The sequence below is a fragment of the Sciurus vulgaris genome, assembly GCF_902686455.1.
Source record: "Sciurus vulgaris genome assembly, chromosome: 11".
Lineage (NCBI taxonomy): Eukaryota > Metazoa > Chordata > Mammalia > Rodentia > Sciuridae > Sciurus > Sciurus vulgaris.
In genome coordinates, this window is record NC_136472.1 from 8,016,515 (window position 1) to 8,038,327 (window position 21,813).

General features: G+C 48.9%; 1 protein-coding gene across 3 annotated transcripts in view; it reads left to right on the forward strand.

The window, feature by feature from the left end:
* Positions 1-877: 877 nt before the first annotated feature.
* Positions 878-21,813, forward strand: part of LOC306639422 (uncharacterized protein) — a 38,608-nt gene continuing 17,672 nt past the window's right edge. For 2 of the 3 annotated variants that reach the window (XM_079102934.1, XM_079102933.1), the window contains exons 1-2: positions 878-2,583; positions 6,516-6,792. In XM_079102934.1, coding sequence (XP_078959060.1) covers positions 943-2,055 — 1,113 coding nt within the window. In that variant the 5' untranslated portion in view covers positions 878-942 and the 3' untranslated portion in view covers positions 2,056-2,583; positions 6,516-6,792. Of the gene's footprint in view, positions 2,584-6,515; positions 6,793-16,024; positions 16,816-21,813 lie in introns of those variants that run through there. The other variant, XM_079102932.1, reaches the window with a different exon arrangement.

The following is a 21,813-nucleotide window of genomic DNA, read 5'->3' on the forward strand; positions in this document are numbered from 1 at the left end:
CAAGCAAGTGTGAGTCAGTCCTGGGGAGGAGAGGAGTGACAGTGACGAGTCCCTGTCCATTTGCGCAGGCAAAGGTAAAACCCTGAGTCTCTTGGCATCCTCACTAGTCGCTACGCAGCTGTGCAGGTGCCACAAAGGTGCCCCGTCCCCTGTCCAGCGCATGGTCGCGCTCTCACTCTATCCTTGGACATCAATGGGTACCACGGAGTGAGGTGGTGGTTGGAAGAGGGTTTTACATCCTTTCTTTACCTTACTCTCCTTCCCAGCCTCCTGATGCAGCTCCATCGCTACTTGGCTGCAGCACACAAGCATTCTGCGGATGGACACTGCCTGCGCGCTTCCGCAGCTTCGTCACCGTAACTCGCCGGATGTAGGGTGGGTATCCCATCAATTGCGGGAGACACCTCCCCGTCCGGGCCAGGGAGTCACCTGGGTGATTCTCATCCCGTCCCGGGCAGGCGGGCCCGTTCCGACCGGGCAGCAGGTAAATCTTGCGGGACTCCACAGGCTACGACGCCGGTGGTTTTTTGGGCCCAGGCCGGGCTTTTAAGGGGTAGCGTGGAACCGAGAGAGGGCGGGGGCTACACGAGCACTTGGGTGCCGGGGGCCGAGCTCTCGGGTCAAGGAGGTCACGTGCCACGTCGTCCCCCCCCCCCCCCCCCCCCCCCCCCCGGCTGACCGACTCCGGAACTCTGCGGTTCCGGGCTTCGCCTTCCAACGGCCACGCGCGTCCTGCGCGTGCGCACTAGCCCGGTCCGGCGCCTTCCAGGCGGTGGGCCGGGCGGCGGGGCGGGGCGGGGCGGGGCGGGGAGGCGGAGAGGCGAGGCGGGGCGAGGCGGGGCGGGGCGGGGCGGGGCGGGGCGGGGCGGGGCGGGGCGGGAGAGGTTTGGGGAATGAGTCCCCGGAGTTGGGCTGGCGGGCCCGCGGCCCCGGCAGGCGGCGATGTCTGAGCAGAAGGGGATTCCGTTAATAATTTCGCTCAGGAGCGCGAGGGAGCGGCTGAACCAGCAGTTGAGGCGGCTGAGCAAGGCCCTCAGCCATGGATCCTCCGGCCTGGCCCACATCCGCGGGCATTCGCCGCCGGAGCTGGGCTACAAGAGGGCGCAGGTGCAGCGAGAGAAAGTGAAAATGTGGGTGCCCTGGAACGGGCTCATCGTGATTGGAAAGAGGGTGGAGCTCCTGGGCAGAAACACGCAGAAGCCTAGAATGTGGGACCCGAAGGCTGATTCTGAGTACTGGCGGCCGGAAAGTGTGGGGAAGACCGTCTTGAAAGAGAAGGCAGGGAGTCAGGGAAGGACGGGCAGTGCCGCGACTGCGTTACAGGATTCTGCGGGTTTGGGGCCAGACAGCTCAAGGGAGAGTTGGGGAAAGCAAGACGTCAAAGGCAAAATCGGGGCCGAATCTAAGCCTGCAGGGATGACCGAAGAGTCTAAGAAAGGATCTGCGCCTGAAGAGAGGTCCAAGTCTACTGGGGATAGAGTGGGGACCAGTGGAGAGGACTTGAGATCCAGAGAAAATCAGTTGCAGCAGGACAAGGGGCACAGGTTGAGTGGGGAGGAGCTGGTGTACAGGGGAGAGAAGCGGGGGTCCGGTGGAGAGAAGCCGGTGTACAGGGGAGAGAAGCGGGGGTCCGGTGGAGAGAACCCAGTGTACAGGAGGGAGAAGCGGGGGTCCAGTGGAGAGAAGCCCAGATCCAGTAGAGAGAAACTGAAGTCCAGCGGAGAGAAACTGAGGACTGATGGAGAGGATTCGAGATCCATTAGCGATAAACTGGGGTCAAGTGAAGAGAAACTGGAATCTACTGGAGAAAAACTGAGAAGTGAAGAGAACATTGAAAGAGTGATAGAAATTCCTGGTGATGAAAGAGGGCTAGGATTTACAGATGAGGAGATGGAAATTCCTTCTGAAAGTATAAAAGGGACAGATAAAGAACTAGAAGGGATTGAGGAAGGGGTGGAAGCTGAGGGGGATAACTTACGTGAAGTAAAAGATATTACTGGTGAATTCATTTCCATGGAAGAGATAAACGTTACAGGTGAAGGTCCCAGTGGATGAGGCAGATGCAGGATTGCAGTGAAGGAAGGAGACATGCAGGTAGGGGAACTACTGAAAGTCAAAGAGGAGAAGGTAGACCCATGCACAACATTATTCATCTTGAAGGGGTAAAGATGAGTGAGGAAAGAAGAGTCTAGAAGAAGGGTGTGGGAATGGAGCAGAGCTGTTGGGCCAGTACCAGTGGATGGAAAAAAAAAATTGTAAAGAGGGAAATGAGAACATTCTGAGGAGAAAGGAGATTTGGTAATGGTAGAAGAAAGTTGGAGTTGGGGTTCTTAAATCGCTCTTTGAGAAGTGACCTTAGGATGGGCTGGAAGGATTTCATCTGACACACAATTAGGGAGATAACATGCAGGGGTGGCCTGATGGGAATTGCAGCAGGGAAAAGGGTAGATATTGGGGGCCGTGGAAGAAGAAGCAGGCCTGGAGTAAGCAAAGTGAACTCGGATCCTGAAGAAGGAGAGGCTCCAAAGTGACAAAAGCAAGGGAAGAGGAGATGAGCAAATTAAGTGGAAAAAAGCCCAAAAAGTAAGAAGCCATATCCCATAATGGTGGTTTTGTTTGTTGGTTTCAAATTTACTTCCTTCACTACTCCTGTACTGACCACTCCCATGAAGCCAGTTTTACCATCTAATGTGACAGGCCTCTTGCAGTGTGCTGCACATCTGAATCAAACTCATCCACGTGGATGTTGCATTCAGAATAATGGCTGGGCTACACTGTTGCACCTTCATTAGCAGGGTCACCATGTCCACAGGTCACCATGTCCACAGGTTGCCCCCGCCTCCAGGCTCAACCTATATCCTCATCCCATTTTCTGTGATTCTACTAAAAGGTGTTGGAACTTGAATTATAGCTCTTATCTTTTTACCTTTCTTTTTGTTCTACTCTTTGGTCAAGTTCATTAACCTTATCCTTTCTATTGAATTTTTGAATTTTAATGTTTAAAATTTTAATTGTTGTCACCGCTTCTATTATGTGTGTGTGCATGTAGCATTCTGCTTTTGTTTTTTTAAAAACACTTTTTTAATTGTTGAAGGTCTTCTATTTTATTGACTTACATGTGGTGCTGAATAGTTAGCATATTTTATTCCTGTGTGAGAATAGTTAGCGTATTTTATTGACTTACGTGTAGTGTCTCACACGTGCTAGGCAAGCACTCTACCCCTGAGCCCCAGCTCGGCCCCTCTGCTCTTGTTTTGTGTATGTATTCTCTTAGCTTTCTTAGGGAGGAAGGGAGAAGAAAATGAGCTGATAGAGCCTGTTAGGTCTGACTGCAGGAACTACATTTTTCCTGTTTTTGTTTTTCTTCTGCTTTTCACACCGTTTCCCCTGATTTTGCCTCCCCCTGTGTTCTTTTTTGAGTGTGTGTATGTTGTTGGAGATTTTCTTCAACAGCTTATCATTCTTTTAACAGCTTTTCTTTTCATGTCTGATACTGAGACACTAAGCAGAGGAAATGGAAGCTGTTTGCACAGAGGGGGTGCGTTGATTGGTGGGCTTCGCTCTATTGTGGGTGACTGGGGCAAGCAGAAGTTTTTTTCTGGGTACCCCCAATGTCAGAATGTGTAGATCATATGTTGTAGGGACTGCGTGGTTTCTCCAGAGAACCTCCAGTCGCCTGCATGGGGGACACTCACGGGCCCACGATGTTGAGCCTGTAGTGACAGGAGAGGTGGTGCTGGGCTGTGAGCCAGCATTCGATTTTCATATTTTCTCCCAGTCTTTATGTTCTCAGCTTAATGCTATAAAAAGCTGGGGAGGGGATTTGTGAATTTAACTTTTTTTTTTTTTTTTTGGTACTGGGAGTTGAATCCAGTGTCACTTAATCACTGAGCCAAAGCCCATCCCGTTTTATTTTTTTGAGACAGGGTCTCACTTACTTGCTGAGGCTGGCCTCAAACTTGCAATCCTCATGCCTCAGCCTCCTGAGTCACTGGGATTACAGGCATGCACCACCATGTCTGAATTTAACTGCTTTATATACAGACTTCTAAACAGTTTTCCTGCTTCCAGTTCCATGTCCTTCTTCCATCAGAGGTGTCTGATCTCTCCAGTTCCTGAACATTGGGGATGACTGTTACATTTTTTTTATACATTCTCCTCTTCAGGTATTTGAGTTCCAGCCTCTTCTACTGGGCTAAGTTAGTTCCAATCTCATTTTCGAAAGCTTGTTGACATCTTTAATCCACCTCATCGCTGTATGGGTTTATATCATTTTTATTCTTTTATTTTCATCTAAGTGGGGTTTGGAGATAAATGCATATTTGTATTCAGTCTGTCATACAGTATCCCTAATATTCTTCTTGAGGCACCTTTATTCCTCCTTATGAATTTTCCTGTGTGAGAATAGTTAGCATAGTAAACAAGTCACTGTACTACTGCGATAGGGTCTCACTAGGTTACCTAGGGCCTCCCTAAATTGCTGAGGCTGGCTTTGAACTTTCAGTCCTCCTGCCTCAGCCTCCTGAGCCACTGGGATTACACGCATGGGGAACCATGCTTGGTTGTTGGTAGCACAACCTAGGGACACCCTCTGCTGGCCTCCAGTGTCTGCCCTTGAGATATCTTCAACCTCATTCTCCCCAGTAGCTGGAACTATAGGCATGCCAGCATAGTAAGCTTTTGAAAGTTTTAATTTATATAGAAAAATAGAAAGATTAAAACAGTAAAGCCAGAAGCAGTGACACATACCTGTAATCCCAGCAGCTTGAGAGGCTGAGGCAGGAGAATCACAAGTTTGAGGCCAGCCTCAGCAACTGAGTGAGACCATGTCTCAAAATAAAAAATAAAGAGAGTTGGTGATATAACTAGGTGGTAAAGTGCCCCTGGGTTCAATTCCCACTACCAAAACCAAAAAAAAAACTTCTTTTTCTTGGCTCAGTATATACTCAGGGTTTACTAGTTGGATGAGATTGTTAAGATAGATTTATTTATTTACTTATTTTTTATTTATTTATGTGCTGGGGTGCAACCCAGGGCCTTGCTTGCCTGCTAAACACACTGCACCACAGAGGTACCCCAGCTGCTGTTAACTCATTTAATCTTTACAAGTCTCCCTCTAGTCTTGTTTTTCACAGCTTTGACTTTTTTTTAGGAATTCAAGCAATTTTTTTTCTCTCTTGGTGCCAGGGATTGAGTATGTCCAGGGCTTGCACATAACTAGGTAAATGCTCTACCACTGAGCTACACCACCACATCCTCTTTCCTTTAAAAAAAAAAAAAAAAAATTGTATAGGGTCTCCCTAGGTTGCCCAGGCTGACCTTGAACTTGTGATCGTCCTACCTCAGCCTCCTGAGAAGCTGGGATTACAGGCATGCAACCCCATGCCCAGCCCAGGCCAGCTTTCTTACAGATGTTTCACCTTCTGGATGTATCTGATTGGGTTCTGAGGATACCTGTGGTCCTGTCTTCTGCCTGCTGTCATTCCTGTAGTTTTGCAACTGAAAGTTGGAGCTCAGGATCCTGGTTTCTCTTTCTCTGTCACTCTCTTCCTGCTTTGACTCAGTTTCCTCCTGGAGTTGTTTGTTCCTAGAATGCAGACTCCGTGGGGGCCGCAGCAAGTGTCTATGGGAACCTGCGCTGACCTGCTGAATAAGCAGCACATAGTAGGCACTCAGCATGGATTTGTGGAATGAATGAGTCCATCACATTCAGTGGCTTTACCAGTCTCGGTACCATTTAACGTCTATTGAAAAAAAATCACAGTAGCAATTTACCCTGTTTCTTAGAATACCTCTTGTTTCTGGAGGCCTCAAAGCCTGAAAACATCTTTATTCCACACTTGAACTCGAGGTTTGTCCAGGCGCAGGGTTTGCCCTCTGCAGTCTGAAGGCGCTCTTTGTCTCCTTCCTTCCAGCACAGCCATTGGGAGTCCAGATCTATTTTTATGCCCGAACCCGTTGCAGGGCCAGCCTTTCTGTGGATGTGGCCTCTTATTTTCTCTCCATCTGCACTCTTTCTGCTTCTTCCTTGGTCAGAAGCTGAATGCTTTCTCCTTCAGTTCCCATAGGCGGACAATAGGGATGTTCGGAGTGGGCGGAGTTGTAAAGATAAGCTCCAGACAGCTCAAGCCTAGTAGCGGGATCTTTTTGATAAATGATAATGAAAGCTAATATTTCCTAAATTCTTGTCATAATCAGAGTAATGTAATAGGTACCTTGCTAAAACATTTGACCTGTTCTTTATCCTTTAATCCTTCCTACATCTCTTTCCACCAACTAGAAACTGCAGGAGCCAGGCCATCCCAGCCTTACTGTAGTGCCACACTGAAAAGCTCTCTGTTGAACTGCTGCCCCCATTCCTTCTAGACCAGCCCCAGAACCCAGTTTCCCAGGCTCCTACAGCAAGCTCTGCTGTGCCGCCTGGAGTCACAAACTTCCATTCATTTGGTGAATGGTTTGTGGCAAGTTTTTGAGAACACAAATGCTAAAAAATAAATGTTTATTTCCTTCCCCAGATCTGTGCCTCCCTGAGATCATTGCTTGCAGCCTCCTTTCTTGACTCGTCAGGAATTGTCCTCTCGCCTGAGTCCTGCACGGACACAAGGTCAAGGTTCAGGCAGTTCACCGTGTGTGAAAACCTCTCAGACTGGCACGTTGTACAAATTATGATCCAAATGATCAGATGTCTGTTCTTTGTCTGGATGACATTTTCACCTGGGAAATCATGCGTTCCACCGAAGCCACAGAAATACAAGTGAAGGTCAAGGCTCTGTGACAAACGCCAGCCACCTTGTGAGTGCATATTTTCAACTATCTAGGTAGCTAGAGTTTTAAGTGTAACATCTTTTTTATGCTAAAATTAGCCAAAATGCACACATTCCAGGGAGTTGAGGGCTTTTGAGTGACTTTTTTTTTTGGGGGGGGGGTATCCAGGGGCATTTTACCACTGAGATACATCCCCAGCCCTTTTTTATTTTTATATTGAGACAGGGCCTCACTAAATGGCCCAGCCTGGCCTTAAACTTGTGATCCCCTGCCTTAGCCGCCCGAGTTCTTGCTGGGATTACAGGCGAGCACGGGGCACCTGGCTCTTTTGAATGGTTTTTAGGGGCTTTTGTTATCCTGTTTTTTATTTGTATATTCCCAAAGATCCCTATTTCTTGTAACAGGATATATTAAAAGTGAGTTATTTTTTTGGCTTTGTTACACTGCTTTTATTAATTCATTCAGCAAACACCAAGAATTCACTGTGTGCCAGCTAGAAATTTTTAAAAAAACGTGTAAGGCTGCTGGGTGTGGTGGCGCACGCCTGTAATCTCAGTGGCTTGGAGGGCTGAGGCAAGAGGATCGAGAGTTCAAAGCCAGCCTCAGCAATTTAGTGAGGCCCTAAGCAACTCAGTGAGACCCTGTGTCTAAATAAAATATAAAAAAGGGCTGGGAATGTGGCTCAGTGGTTTAGCAACCCTGGGTTCAATCCCTCGTACAAAACAAAAAAAAGTAAGGCCAGGTGCTTGCCCTTGGCCTCCTGTCTCTTGTGTGGCAGATGTCTTAGCAAGTTGACTCCAGGGCGTCCTGCAATGGCAGAAAGGCACTGTGCACTGGGTACGGAGAGGTGCAGGGCTGGTTAGGGGACCATCAGAGAAGGCTTCATGGCGGAGATCATTATTTTGGTCTGGATTTAGAAAGGTGAGATGTGGTCAAAGAGTGACATAGAGGACAAACAAGGTAAGCAGAAGGAACAGTGTTGTGAGGTTTGGTGACAGTAAACGGCATGGCTTTCAGGAAGGCAGGGACAGGGTGGGGTGTGACTGGGGCATACAAATGTTATAGAGACTGGTAGGATGAGAGCCTGGGCAGAGCCTTGATTAGAGAATTAGACTTTGCTCTGCAGGCGACAGGGAGAATGCACTGTAAGCCAAGAGATGGACTCACCTGGGAGCAGCTGGTTTCCCCAGGTCGCTCAGGAAAGCAGGAGGTACGATCACTGGGACGATTGTGATTGCTCAGGGTGGAGAGGGTGAGGTCATGCACGGATAGATGTGAGACTTCTGGAAGTCTTATTGAGCTGGACTGGCCGGCCGGTAATGGACAGATGGGGAAGGGGACGCCACACTCACTGACAGCCGTGGCTGCTGTGACCACTGAGTGCTTCCTCCACAGAAAGCATGTGTGCAGCATCTCGTTTGATCCCACATCACCCTGTGCATTTTATAGGGGAGGAAGTTGGAGCCCAGAGTGGTCCACCCTGTGACATAGCCAGGATGTGGTGGTAGTAAGTGGAGTGAGGATTTGGACAGAGGGAATGGGCATCCTAGGTTCTCCATCTTCCTGGATTACCAGTGCCAAGTGTTGGGGAGGTGAAGTTCCCACCAGGAATCAGTTAATAAAAGGTGGATTCCCGCCTGAAACCTGCTAGAGCCACTTACTGTTCCAAAGAGTGCGGTCAGATTCCTGTGTGCCATATCAGGCCCTAGGTGTATTGTATTTGGCTCATAGAGTATTTTTAAAAATATTTATTTACTTATTTTTGGTCCTAGGGACTGAACCCAGGGTTACTTTACCACTGAGTTACATCCCTATTCCTTTTTTCTTTCTTTTAATTTGAAGACAGGGCCTCACTAATTTGCTGAGGCTGGCATTGAACTTGTGATCCTCCTGCCTCAGCCTCCTGAGTAGGATTATAGGCCATTGCACCCAGCTCATACAGTATTTTAATGCTGCTTTTAGAACGAATTTCTAACTTTTAAAAATGTGGCGATTCATGTTAAAAAGTCAGCTTCTGGGGCTGGGATCATCATGGCTCAGTGATAGAGCATTTGCCTAGCATGCATGAGGCACTGGGTTCAAGTCTCAGCACCGCATACAAATAAATAAAGATCCATTGACAACTGGATTAAACAAACAAACAAACTCAGTTTCTGACTTTCTGGAGAATGAGGAGCTTCAGTTATACTGGCACCGCACGGCAGCCAGCTTGTGTCCTTCCATTGGGACCTGTGCTCCCCCATCTGCCCAAACCCCACCAGCTGCCTGGGACTTCCGCCCACCTCACAGGCCCAGAGCTGGGCTCCACCATGATCCGTGCCACTCAGCTGGGGTTAGACGCCAGGCTGTCCTTTAACCCGTCAAGCCCAGGACTCCATAGACGGCCAGACACCCGAGTTTTAGGGAATATAAGGTAAAAGCAGCTATGTGTTTTTCTTTGTTTGCTTTTTGCCTTCGTGCTGTGGGAACTGAGAAAAGCTCAGTACCCACCCGTGCTTGAGTGCCCAGGGCAGCAGGAGAGTAGTTATATGTGGTTCCTGCAGGACAGAGGTGAGTAGCTGAAGTTCTTGAAACCAGCACAGGTTAAAATGCCCACAAACAGCACCGCAGAAAATAGCAAAAGCCATGGCCTATCACTAGTAGGCAAAGTGTGTTGCGATGTTTTTTGTTTAATTTGTTTTGAATGAACCATTCTCTTGGATTTTGAGCCATTACTTTAGATGTGTTATAAAGAAGTGTTTGGGGACTGTGTGTGTGTGTGTGTGTGTGTGTGTGTGTGTGCGCGTGGGACAGTGCTTGAATACGTGGGGTGTCGGGAGGCACGATTTATATAGCTTGGAATTTTCTGTAGATGCTCAGTTCCATAAAAACAGTGCCAACAGTTCTTCCTCTTTTACATACACAGCACACAGGCTCTGAAATAAATATTTCAAACCAAGAACAATGTAACAGGGTTTAATACCAGATGGCATTAGAAGAGAGAGAGGGGAAGGAGGAAGAAAGTCCAGGAAATATTTCCTTTAGAGAGTTTTGTGATTTATCAACGATGGAAAATGTGTTTCTGTGCCATTAAGTTAAATTGTAAGGCTTAGACTGACAGTTGGGCATTTGTCAAAAATATTTTGTTAATAATTATTTTAAGATGTAACAGTAATGTCCCATGGCCGTGGTCAATTTAGCGGGTTCGTCTGCAGTCTGTAATCTGCCATCAGAGGCAAGAAGTCCCCTGACACCAGAGTGCCTGAGATTGACTCCTGTCTGTTCTCTGCCCTCCGCTGACAGCTTCCCATCCTGCCCGGCTTCCTGCCGCAGGCACTGGAGGAAGGGGGCCACTATTGCTGGCCATGAAGTTTTCCAGAGTCACTGGGCATGATTCTGGGGTGGCCGCTGAGTCTCAGAGCCTCATTGTCTATTTTGCAAGGGTCACTGCTCCCGTCAGACCACACTGCCCCAACTCGTGAGAGTCCAGCCCTGCAAGCTTTCCCCTGGGAATGAGAATTAATCACACAAAGTTCCTGTTGCACATCAATTTGGTCCTGGGTGTCATTTCCACTCAGATTACGTGGATCTTGTGAGGCCACGCTCTGCTGCTCCCTGGACTCTGACCACTGTCTGGCACCTTCTCCTTCCTCCTCAGAGACACCCTTCCCTGCCAAGAGCAGGCCTAGGGTGGGACCTGGACATAGGCTGGGCCCATTTCCTCTGTTCTCAGCTTGTTTCTCAGCAGGTGCTGACTCAAGAAGCTGGGGGTGAGAGCACAGGCAAGGTCCGATCCTGAACTCTGTTACAGTCCCCTAACAGCTGGCCTTTTGTCTCAGTCATATTATAATTTCATTTTTGTACTGTTGCTGAAAAACCTGCATTCCCCATAAGATCTGGCCAAGTTCATGGCAAAGTTCTACTACTTATTCATTCATTTAACAAATATTTATTAAGCACCTATTATTTGTCAGGTACCATTCCAGGTGTCAGTATTATTATAACAGAGAGCAAAACTGATGAATGGCCCTGTTCTCTTGGAGCTTACATTGTTACAGAAAGAGAAAAGCTCAATGAGTAGTATGTTCTAAGAAATTTGAAGAAAAATCTGTAATCCTAGTGACTCAGGAGGCTGAGGCAGGAGGATCATATTTGAGGCCAGCCTCAGCAACTTAGTGAGGCCCAGGCAACTTAGGAAGATCCCATCTCAAAAACAAAAAAAGGGGTCAGGGCTGGGGATGTGGCTCAGTGGTTAAGCACCCCTGGGTTCAATCCTAGTACCAAAAGAAAAGAGAGAAATTTGAAGAAAAATCAAGCAGGGTAAAGGAGAGAGAACAATTGTGGAGAGCTGGGCGGCTCTTCGGAAAGCTTTTCTGATGGGGAGACTTGAAGCTGAGGGAGAAGGAGGTGAGGGGAGCTGTCTGGGTGAGTCCCTTCCAGGCAGGGCAGGGGGAGGGCGGAGCCTCCAGTGGGTGTGGTCACGGCCTAGTGAGTGGCAGCTGAGGACTGGCCTGCGGTACCCAGTGGTCCTCGTCTGCACATGGTGGGCTTATGGGGACGAACCAGTGAAATCATTCATGTGAAAACATCTGTGTAGACACCACGCCCAGCAGGGAGGGCATTCTCTTTATGTTGACTTGGCCAAGGGTTTGTAAAGTGGTTAAATTATTGATTATTAGTAACTGGAATTATTATATTACAGTTCTGCCCCTTCGTTTCTTGCTGTTGATGCGAGTTTCACCTAACATAATTAACCATTATCATATGCTACACTTCAGTGGCATTTGTTGCATTCACTGTGTTGTCCAGACACTGCCTCATCACCGCTGCTCTTTTATTTATTTCTTGTTATTTATTTACCTCCTATTGCTGGGTTGGCACTCAGGGCCCAGTGCATCTAAGCAGGCATTCTGCCACTGCCCCCCTATTTTTCAGTATTAATTTATTTTTCACTCCTGAAACCGGATGTCCCCCGTATCTGCTTTGTTCTTTCCATTTCTGTCTGGCCTGCACCAGCTCCTGTGATTCCTCCTTGTCCTTATTCAACAGGTATTTATCAAGGGCTGGGGTGTGCTGGCGGTAGTGTGCTTGCCAAGGCCCTAGGTTTGATCCCCCCCCACACCACCACCACAAAAAGGTATTTATCAAGCATCGACTATGCAGTAGGCATGATGCTAGATAGGTCCTGGGACTGCAGCAGTGACAATGAAAAATGGGTCCCTGTGTTCAGGGGGTTTAGAACCGAACGGACAGGAAATTAAATTATGATGCATGCTTGTAAGAAAAAGATGTCGTGAATATTGTGTTGAAAACATTCGTGTGCGCTGGGAATGGGGGTACGCTTGCCCAGCATGTGCGAGGCCCTGAGTTGGGTCCTCAGCACTGCAAAAAGAAAAAAATATAGCGAAGTTATTAGAGCTGCCAGAACGGAGCTGCCACACAATTGTGCTCCCATGGCAAGAGAGTGGGGACGCGAGTCGGATCTGCTGGGGCAGAAGCGGGCGTAGCGAGGTGGAAAGAGCAGCGTCTCACTCTAGCGCCCCTGAGCACGACGCGAGCAAGCACGGGTAGTGTTACCGTCGTGCCGGTTTTACAGACGTGGAAACGGAGGTTCAGCCGCCCGGCCTTTCTAAGGCCACCTAGCGGGTTGTATCTAACGCGCCGCTTTAACCAGCTGTCTGGTGGAGCGGAAGGGCCTCTTGTCCAACAGAGGGCAGTGGCGCACCGGCCGCGACAGGAGGCCGGCGGCGCTCCAGCAGAGGGCGCCGCGCCGCCGCCCCGACGGCCGGCTCGGGCTCCCGGGTCGGCGCCCAGCGCCGCGGGCTCCTTTGCGCTGCTGCGTGCTTGTTTTCTTAAATGCTTGTTCCTTAATCAAGCTGTGGGGTAACAAGTCAGAGCAGCCACCCGAGTGACCCGCAGCTGTGAGCCAGTGACCACCGACACGCGGTCTGCCCCTCCCCGGCCAGCGGCGTGCCAAGCTCCCTGCCCGCGGTCCTGGCGGCCGCACGTCGCTCATGTAGGCGCAGCCTGGAGTTTCTTCAGGCGGGATGACCTGGCAGCAGCGCACCCCACCCACAGCTGGTTTCGCTTTCCTAATGCTGTTAAAAGTGCCCTCTAACTGGAGTGGGGTGGCGGAACAGGTTCAGCATCTTACTTTTTTATGTGCTCATTTAAGATTTCTTCGGTTAGTCTCCTTCCCTCTCCCTCAGGAGAATGCCCAGAATGCCCTCCTTGGCCTTTGCCCAAAGTCCAGGTTCTAACAGCTTTCCACTGTGGTTTCATTTTAACCGTAAACCCTACTTTTGGAATAATTACTTTATAATTTTCTGAAAAGGTCCAATTTGATACAGGGCCATCGTGGGTGAAGTGGAGTTCATTCACTGCTAACCTGCCTCTTTTTGAAAGGAGAAGGCTGCTTTGGGGAAAATAGAAATGGAAATTGTGACTGGAGAGATCAGTTTGGACATTTGTTTGAAGCGCTGCTTTAATCAATTTAATGAACTCAGGTGTCTGGGGAGTCCAGCCAGAGGAGAGAATGGGGGACATGGAGGCCCCGGTGAAATTGCTGAGCTGCACATGGCAGAGAATGGCCTCTTCTCAGAGCTGTCCTGTGGGCAACCACATAGCTTCTGTTTTCCAGGACAGCATGCATTTTTGGGACAGAAAACACAGCCCTTTGTCAGATCACGCCACCAATTCTCAGTTCTGAAAATGTGATCACAAAAGAGTCTGTCAGCAGCCATAGGCATTATTTCCTTAAGAATGGCCTGACCCAGGCAGCAGGGAAGAGCTGGGTCCAGAGATCCCTATGCTGCCCGAAAGAATCCCACTTCTCCTCTTCCCTTGTAATGCAAATCCTTTGATAATAATTACTTGTATTTGTAAAACCTCAAAGGATTTTTGATGCATCAAGGGCAGAAATTGGTTGTCTCCCATTTTGTGGTTTAGGTGGCAAACTTCTTATTTGGCTATTAAAAGAAATCAAAGATGAGAAGAAAATGGGATGTATGGTGGAGATCATTCTAGAATAAAAATACCAGTCTTCACTGAGGCAAACACATTGGAGACTTACTTATAAAAATGGTCTCTGGGGGCTGGGGCTGGGGCTCAGAGGCCGAGCGCTTGCCTAGCATGTGTGAGGCACTGGGTTCGATCCTTAGCAGCACATAAAAAATAAACAAATAAAGGCATGCTGTCCATCTACAACTACAAGAAAAAAAATTTTTTTTTTAAATGGTCTCTGGGTGGGCACTCTAGTGCATGCCTATAATCCTAGCAGCTCAGGAGGTGGAGGCAGGAAAATGGAGAGTTTAAAGCCAGCCTCAGCAAAAGCAAGATGCTAAGCAACTTGATGAGACCCTTTCTCTAAATAAACATACAAAAAGGGGGATGTGGCTAAGTGGTTAAGTGCCCCTGAGTTCAATCCCCAGTACCAAAAAAAAAAAAAAGTCTCAGCTTTACTGTAGATTCATGCTTGGGCTCACTTAAATACAGAGCTCTTCCAGAACATTTAGTAGGAGGAAGGACAGAAAAACTGGAGGTACCAGTGGAAAATCAGTCTTATGTGAAAATCAAGGGTCTGATTACCCAGTAAGAAAGATGAGTCTTCGGGGATTGGGGTGTAGATCAGTGGTAGAGCGTGTGGTCAGTCAATGCAAGGCTTAGCAGGCATGAGATGAACCTTCCATTTAGAAAAATCTGACCTCGTGCAGACCTTGATAAAGGCAGATGCAAAAAGCCAGATATATCCATGCTGGTCTGTTAATCCCACAGAAGCTCAGAGAGGCAGGCCTGTGTCTTTCACAGCTTGTCACTGTTGTGCTTCCTTGTCAATAAGAAAACACACCCTCAACGTCCCATCAACAAGTCTGTTGGTCGTATTTGGTGTGTATAAGGAGAACAATGTGTCCATTCATGACCCGAGCTGGCACCGAGTCAGAACCCTGTGCTCCTTGCTTCTCTCACCTCAGAAGATGGAAGAAGAGAGAAAGCGAAAGTTTCACGTGCCCAGAGGAAAACAGATGCTGCAGAGATGAGTTTTAAAAGAAGAAAGAGGGCTGAGGACATAGCTCAGCTGGCAGAGTGCTTGCCTCCCATACACAAGGCCCTGGGTTCAATCCCCAGCACCATAAAAGACAGAAAGGAAAGGAAGATGGCCACACTGCTCTGGGAGACTCCATCTGCTGTCATCCAGTTTCTAGCTCCTTCGTTCCTCAGCCCCTCTCCCCGCCCAGCTCTGGAGGCCATTCTTCCCATTTGGATATGGGCTCTCACATTGCAGGGACACCTTCTTCCTATGTACCTGCCAAAGGTGGGAAATGGAGGTGATACTCTCTGGGTGATGATAGGCTCTGTGAAGGAAACTGCCACCCCTAGGCTCTACTTAGTGATGTCTCAAGGAGCCCTGGTCGGTGCCACTTGGGCCCTGATTCAGCTGGGAGGAGATAGCACAGATTCTAGATGCCTATCTAGTGAAGCTAAGTTACCCTGGCCAAGGACTTGTCTGTGTCTCAGCTGGTGTGGGGATAGGAGAGCAAGACTGGGAACTTTTTTTTTTTTTTTTGTACTATGGATTGAACCCAGGGGTGCTTCACCACTAACCACTGAGCCACATCCCTGGCCCTTTTTATTTTTTTATTTTGAGACAGGTTCTCACTAAGTTGCTCAGGTCCTTGAAAAGTTGCTAAGACTGGCTTTGAATTTGCGATCCTGCCTCAGTCTCCACAGTTGCTGGGATTACAGGTGTATGTCATAATACCTGGTTAAGGGACTGGGAACTTTTGCACCATGAATCCTTGGCATCTTATGATGTTTTTCCCAAGCCACATAACCAGCATAAATAGGATTGGAGCTTCTCTTTGTCCAGATTCTATCCTCAAAAGCACAGGAAAATCAGTGAGAACAATAGAGACAGAAAACAGAAGCTCACATGGGAGGCTCAGGTTATTGGGGCAGGTGCCAGAAGTCCTGGGATGTTCAGTGGGTGGATGTTGACTAAGGAGTCTGCTGGGGGCATGAGGAGGGACATTGTGCATGTTGGTCATTGAGAAGTTCCCTCTGAATACTCTAATCCTGGAGAGAAAGGAATCCAGGGCTTAAGTCAGAGGATATGGAGTTGGCCTAATTGTAAGGTTGTCTGTCTGTTTAATTAACAGATAGTTCTGTGGTGAGGGACAACAAGGTTACACATAGCCCTGAATATTAGCAACATTGTCCTGGGGCTCTGGAAAAACTGGTGGCCAAGTGTTCACCTGAAGACTCGTTCTGTCTTGGTCTCCAGGCTGGCACGGATCGGGGATAAGGAAACTATGGAAGTGACATCCAAATATTGGTTCTGAAAAACCAACGGACTGGAGCAGGTGTGCACCACGAGATCCAGCCATGGCCTAAGGAAGTCACAGATGTGCCACCTCGCCCTGCCCTTCGGTGCCTTGTGGGGCCCTGGAGGCGATGGGGGACTCGCAGCCACATGTGGGACAGCGCTGCTTACTGGGTGTTCCTGCACCAGACTTACCCTGTCAGCAAGACACTGCATGTAGCATTCGTTTGCCAAATTGTGGCACATTATGCAAATCTCTTTTAAGCTCAATTAAATTGTTTAGAAATATTGTAGACAGGAAAAGCTAGAAATGCCTATAACAAACCATGATTACTGAGATTAGAGTGCTTTGAACTTGAGCATTAGAGAACCTTGTGAACTTGTAGGATTAACCAGGACAAGTGCCCATCTCTTCCAAGAAGTATAGAAGTTTGTAAAGGGTAACAGCACTTGCGAGAGGTTTTTGGGGAATCTGGGAGCAGTTGAAGAAGGGAAGGAAGGAAAGAGCTCAGAAGTCAGAACACATCTCCCAGTACCGAGAGTTGTTTTCCCTGCACTGAACACTGGAGGTAGAACTGTCTGGGTCAGTTACCTGGGTAGAAGAACAAGCTGCCAGGAAGAAGCCACCGGGTGAATGCCCCTGGCGGCCTCTTTGATTTCAAAGGCGAAATAGTTGAACCCCAGACCTCACTGTAAGATGTGAAGCGTCACTCCAAATTTATAAGCTCATTAAACTAGTATTTTTGACTGTCTACATGTTTGACTTTACAGAAAATACACAGAATGCTTCCAGCCACACCTAAGCCTTCTTAAACCACTTAGCTGACAGTTTTTTCTTCTAATTACTCAAGTGAGCGTCTCTGTTATTTATGAAGTTTGTGGAAGGCAGGGCAGGAGGAATTTGTGGTTTGGTAACCCTTGGCAGTGTAGAGGGATCAAGTGCAGTCCATCTTTTGAAATCAATTTAACTGTCAGACAATCAGAGACTGCCAGGGTTGAAGACCATTCCCTTAAAAAAAAAAAAATCAGGTGACTGATTTGCTCTAGCTGAGGGGCCAGAGAAAGGGCTTTTGAGTTCATTTGCATTTCTTCACTGATATTTTGGGTGGCTGGTTCACCCAAGAGCTCCCCCTCCCCATTTTTCCTTTTTTTTTTTCTTTCCTTCCTCCGATGCTGGTCAGTCAATGAGATAATAGTCATCGGATCTGACCACATCCAGGAGCATGCAGCCCGCATCATCACACAGGTCCACTCACAGGTCCCCACTGACCCGAGTTTCCATCCACTGGCCTGGGTCGGGGCCCAAGAAAAGGGATGCTGCTGACGCAGTGGATTGTGGTCCTATTGGTGGGAGTTGTGCTCCTGACCCTGACATCAACAATCTTATCTCCAGAAATAGGTTAGGTGGTGGCTCCGCCACTGTGCTTGCTCATCACCTCCAGGGTGACTGTGTATCTCCAACCTCTGTTCCGGGAACTAATAATAGATGGAATAAAAAGTCTGTTTCCTCTGATGTGCTTTTATGAGATGTTTTCAAAGATGAGGTGGCAGGGAAATGGTTAAACTGCTCACTTGTGCAGGAAGGCGTCAGGGTGACAGGGCAGGGAAGCCCCACCTTCTGGGAGAGGACAGCCAGGTACTAGGGACATCAAGGCAGCCTCAAGCCTTGTAACCTAGATGCCATATGCTTTTCAGGTGACGATGCCGTGGCCGCTGCAGGCAGGAGTGTGGTCACAGGGCAACTGTGGCTTGGGCAGGCAGCCCTCTCCACAAGGGCTCTCCTGGGCGATGGCTCGTCACTGAACCCGTGATAGTCAGGGACTGTTAGAGGGCTCCTTTGCCCTGAACCACTCTGCTCACATGGGTGGTAAAGGAGTTGGATTTCTTATGAGAAGGAGAGGATGGCTGTGTGCCCCAGAGGGGAACCACTGTCCCTATACAGGTTACTCTGTCATAGCAGAGCCTCAGGGACAGAGGCTTGTAAGATGATGTCAGGAGGGAGAAGGGTGCAGAAGGAGACTCTGGGCTATCCCAGAAGCCCACTGGGAGTTTATTAAGCCTGCTGAGAGGATTCTGGTGGTAACCGAAGTGAGGACAGGAGGTAGTAGAAGCAGGGAGATTTTAAGGATGGCACTGTGGCTCTTGAGCCTAGAGAAGGAGACATTTAATCATACTAATGAATTCAACCAGTGGAAAGCCAACAGAACATTCATTTGGTAGCCAGAAGATGTTCTTAGAAAAAACTGTGAACTGCCACACTGGGACCAACGGAGGCCTGGTAGTCAGCACATTAAGGAGGTGGCACATTCCTGTAAGCCCAGTGACTCAAGAGGCTGAGGGAGGAAGACCTCAAGTTCAAGGCCAGATTCCACAACTTAGCAGGACCCTGTCTCAAACTAGGGGTATCTCATTGGCAAAGCACCCTCTGGGTTCAATCTCCAGTACAAAGAAAAAAAATGAAAAACTTTCATTGGCTCCACACGGGGGGCAGAGGAGCAAACTGGACCAATACCTCATTTTTTTTTTTTTTTTTAAGGGGATGGTCCTTGGCTCTGGAGGTCTCTGATAGCCTGACAGTTTAGACTGATTCCAAAAGATGGGCCAAACTCGGCCCCTCTGCACTGGCAAGAGCACAGCAAGCTTTGTAGCTACAAACACATCCTTGCCCTTGAGGTCAAGCGACTCTTATTGTGCATGTGTGTACCATTAGATCGTCTTCTGAGCATTTTGGGACTTAAGAATATGTTGGCCAAGTCAATAGCCAACACCTTCAGGAGACTTGGTTCCACCCAGGCCCTCATCTGGGAGGATGAGGACCCCTGCTCCCACCCCTGCTTTTCCAAGTGACCCTTCCTCCCTACCATGGCCCAGCTAGCACACCTGGGAGGCGCATGTGTACATGTGTGTGTGCATGCAAAGGCACCTGTGTGCTTGCACGTGTGTGGAGGGGTGGGAGACGGGAGAATTCTCTGCAGCGATCGCCACCAATCTCTGCATTGGGCTGAGACAAAGTGAAGCAAGAGTGACACCATGTGCCAAGAATAAGAGCTAGTGTGGTATCAGGTGTTTTCGCTCCTTGGTTCAGAGGACCAGAGAGAAAGGGTTAGTTCGGCCTGTAGCGCTCACCTCCTTAAGGGAGCCGGGAGCCTCTGTCATGATCCCACTCTGCTCCTTCCCATGAAGGGATCTGCTGTCTGGGATCTGGATGCAGAAGTGAGGCTTTGCATAGATTTTTTTTTTTTTTTTTTTTAAACTAAAAATCAAGGTGAGGGGCCGGGGTTGTGGCTCAGTGGTAGAGCGCTTGCCTAGCATGTGTAAGGCACTGGGTTTGATTCTCAGCACTGTATATAAATACATAAATAAAGGTCCATCAACGATTAAAATATGTATTAAAAATAAAAATAAATAAAAATCAAGGTGAAAAGTTAGAACATGTCGTAGGACCCAGGTTGCCACTCTTTCCCTATCGCTGCCCTTCAGCTTCCTCTAGAGAACGGTCGTGCCCCATGGCTTCCGTGAAGCCTGTGGAAGACTGACCAGCTCTCTGTGGGTCTGCCTAGGGCAGGGTTCCTGCTGCCGCAAGTTCAGCCAATAAAGCCCAAGGTGGGAACTACAGGCGTGTTCCTGTGGGGCAGAGGATTCCCTGGGCTGTCTGGACAGAATCCACCGATGTGGCCAGATGTGCACCTGCTGCCCCTGGGGAACAATAGGGCCGGGCTGCCATCTGCCCTCCACCAGTCTTTGTTCTGAGTTTGGACCCTGCGAGGTCTTTCCCTTCCTGGAGGACAAGGTAGGGAATTGGTTTGTTTGCCCAGATGCCACCAGTTGGAGGACTGCTGCAGGCACAGGGGTGTCTTCAGGGCACAATACCATGCCGGGTCCCACCTAACATCTCCATTCCTCATCCGGGAGTGCTGTAATCAGCAGGTTGACTCAAAACTGGGAAGGTTGGGAAACCCCTTGGGCAGGAGATTTCGAAACGATTTCGGATTTGAAAACACAGTGGGTGGGGCTCTAAGGATGGAGGGAGGCAGGAAAACTGTCTGGACACCCCGCTGGGTAGCGGGGAGACAGAAGAGCCCAGTGGAGGGGCAGCAGTGCAGCCAACAGGACCCAAGTGCCAGGCGTTCCTTGACTGCCTGTCCCACCCGATCAACTCGAACACCCGTGCCTTTCCACTCCCCAGGCGAAACCACGCGCCATGGTGCGCAGGCTAGGGCATGTCAGCGCCAGCAGGCGGGAGAACCATTCCAAGCTCCCACAGGAGAGCGGGGAGGGAGGAGCGGGGGTTGACAGGAGTATTAGGAGAAAAACTTGGTTATGTTGGATAATTCAGAGGTGGGGTCATCGAAGGAGAGGGGGACAAAGACGCCCCGGAGCCCACAGCCTTGGTGGCCCTGATGGGAAAGGGCAGCTCCTCCTTAGCACTCGATCCTCCCTGTGTTTGAGCTGACCTGGCATCCAGGAGCTCCTGGTGGGAGGGTCCAGTGACATGAAGGGCATAGAGGTACATGCTGGCTGGATCCAGAGCCAGAGCCGTGGACCCAAGAAGGAGCGGGAGGCGGAGGAAGGAGGAGAGAGAGAGGATTACAAGGATCCTGAAAATGGAAGGATGGGAGTAAGACAGCAGGAAAGGTGGGGAGGGGCGTCCTGGAAGGAGCAAAGGGAAGAAGAGCGAAGATTCTTCTCTCATTGAAGGCTGTGAGTGGCGCAGTGGAGAAGGAGCCTCCAAACGTGGCCAGGACCTGGACAGCTCGTCCTGATACATGCAGCGGCTCATCCAGGTGGATGGAGAAGGTGATTCTCCTTGAGAATGTTTGGGACCATACAGTGTGAAAGCCCAGAGTGGACTGTAGGAACCAGCTGGCTGGCGGTGGACAGGAGGGGGCTTATGAGTCATGTGCAGGTGTACCTGCCTCGTGCAGGGTGGGGACCCATCTAACTGGAATCACCGCCCAGCCTCTCCCAGTCTCCTTAGATGACAAGCTTTGGCATCCTTGGTCCACCCAACTCAGCCCCTGGGCATTTTGCCAAAACATCAGTAAACAAGTGCAGGTGAGGGAGGTCACAGGTCTCTGCATTTTGTAGTGTTTTCTCCTTCCAGTGACCAGCACGTGACTAACCAGGAATTTCTCCACACGGGCTTTATTTGTTTATGTTTTTGTTTCTTTGTTTTGGTATTGGGGATTGAACCTAGGGACACTCTACCACTGAGTTACTACACTCTCAGCCCTTTTAATTTTTTTTTTATTTTGAGACAGAATCTCACTAAATTGCTGAGGGTGGCCTCTAATTTGTGATCCTCCTGCCTTAGTCTCCCAAGTTGCTGGGATTTGCTACTGTGCCCAGCTTAACAGGGGCTTTATATTCTTTCCTCAGAGAACAGACAGAAGGTGGCCCAAAGCCTTCTCTGAGCTCAGAGTAGGTTTATTTTTATATTCTATTACTACAGATCAGGAAACCAAAGTTTGTCTGAACCATGTGAGAAAACTGTCTCCTGCCTTCAGCATGACCAGTGCCCTCAACAGCCAATGTAAACTCACTGGCAGAAGCTGGTCCCCTTTCTTGCCCAAGTTAAATCAGAAATGAATGTTATTAACTACTATATCCAATATTTTAAAGGGATTTATACTTTCCAAAGCAACTCATTGTCTTGTATAATCCGCACAGTAATCCCGTGTCACTGTTATTCCTCTTTAAAGGCATTAACTTCCAGGAAGGTATTTTCCTTAGGGCCAACTGGTTGACCT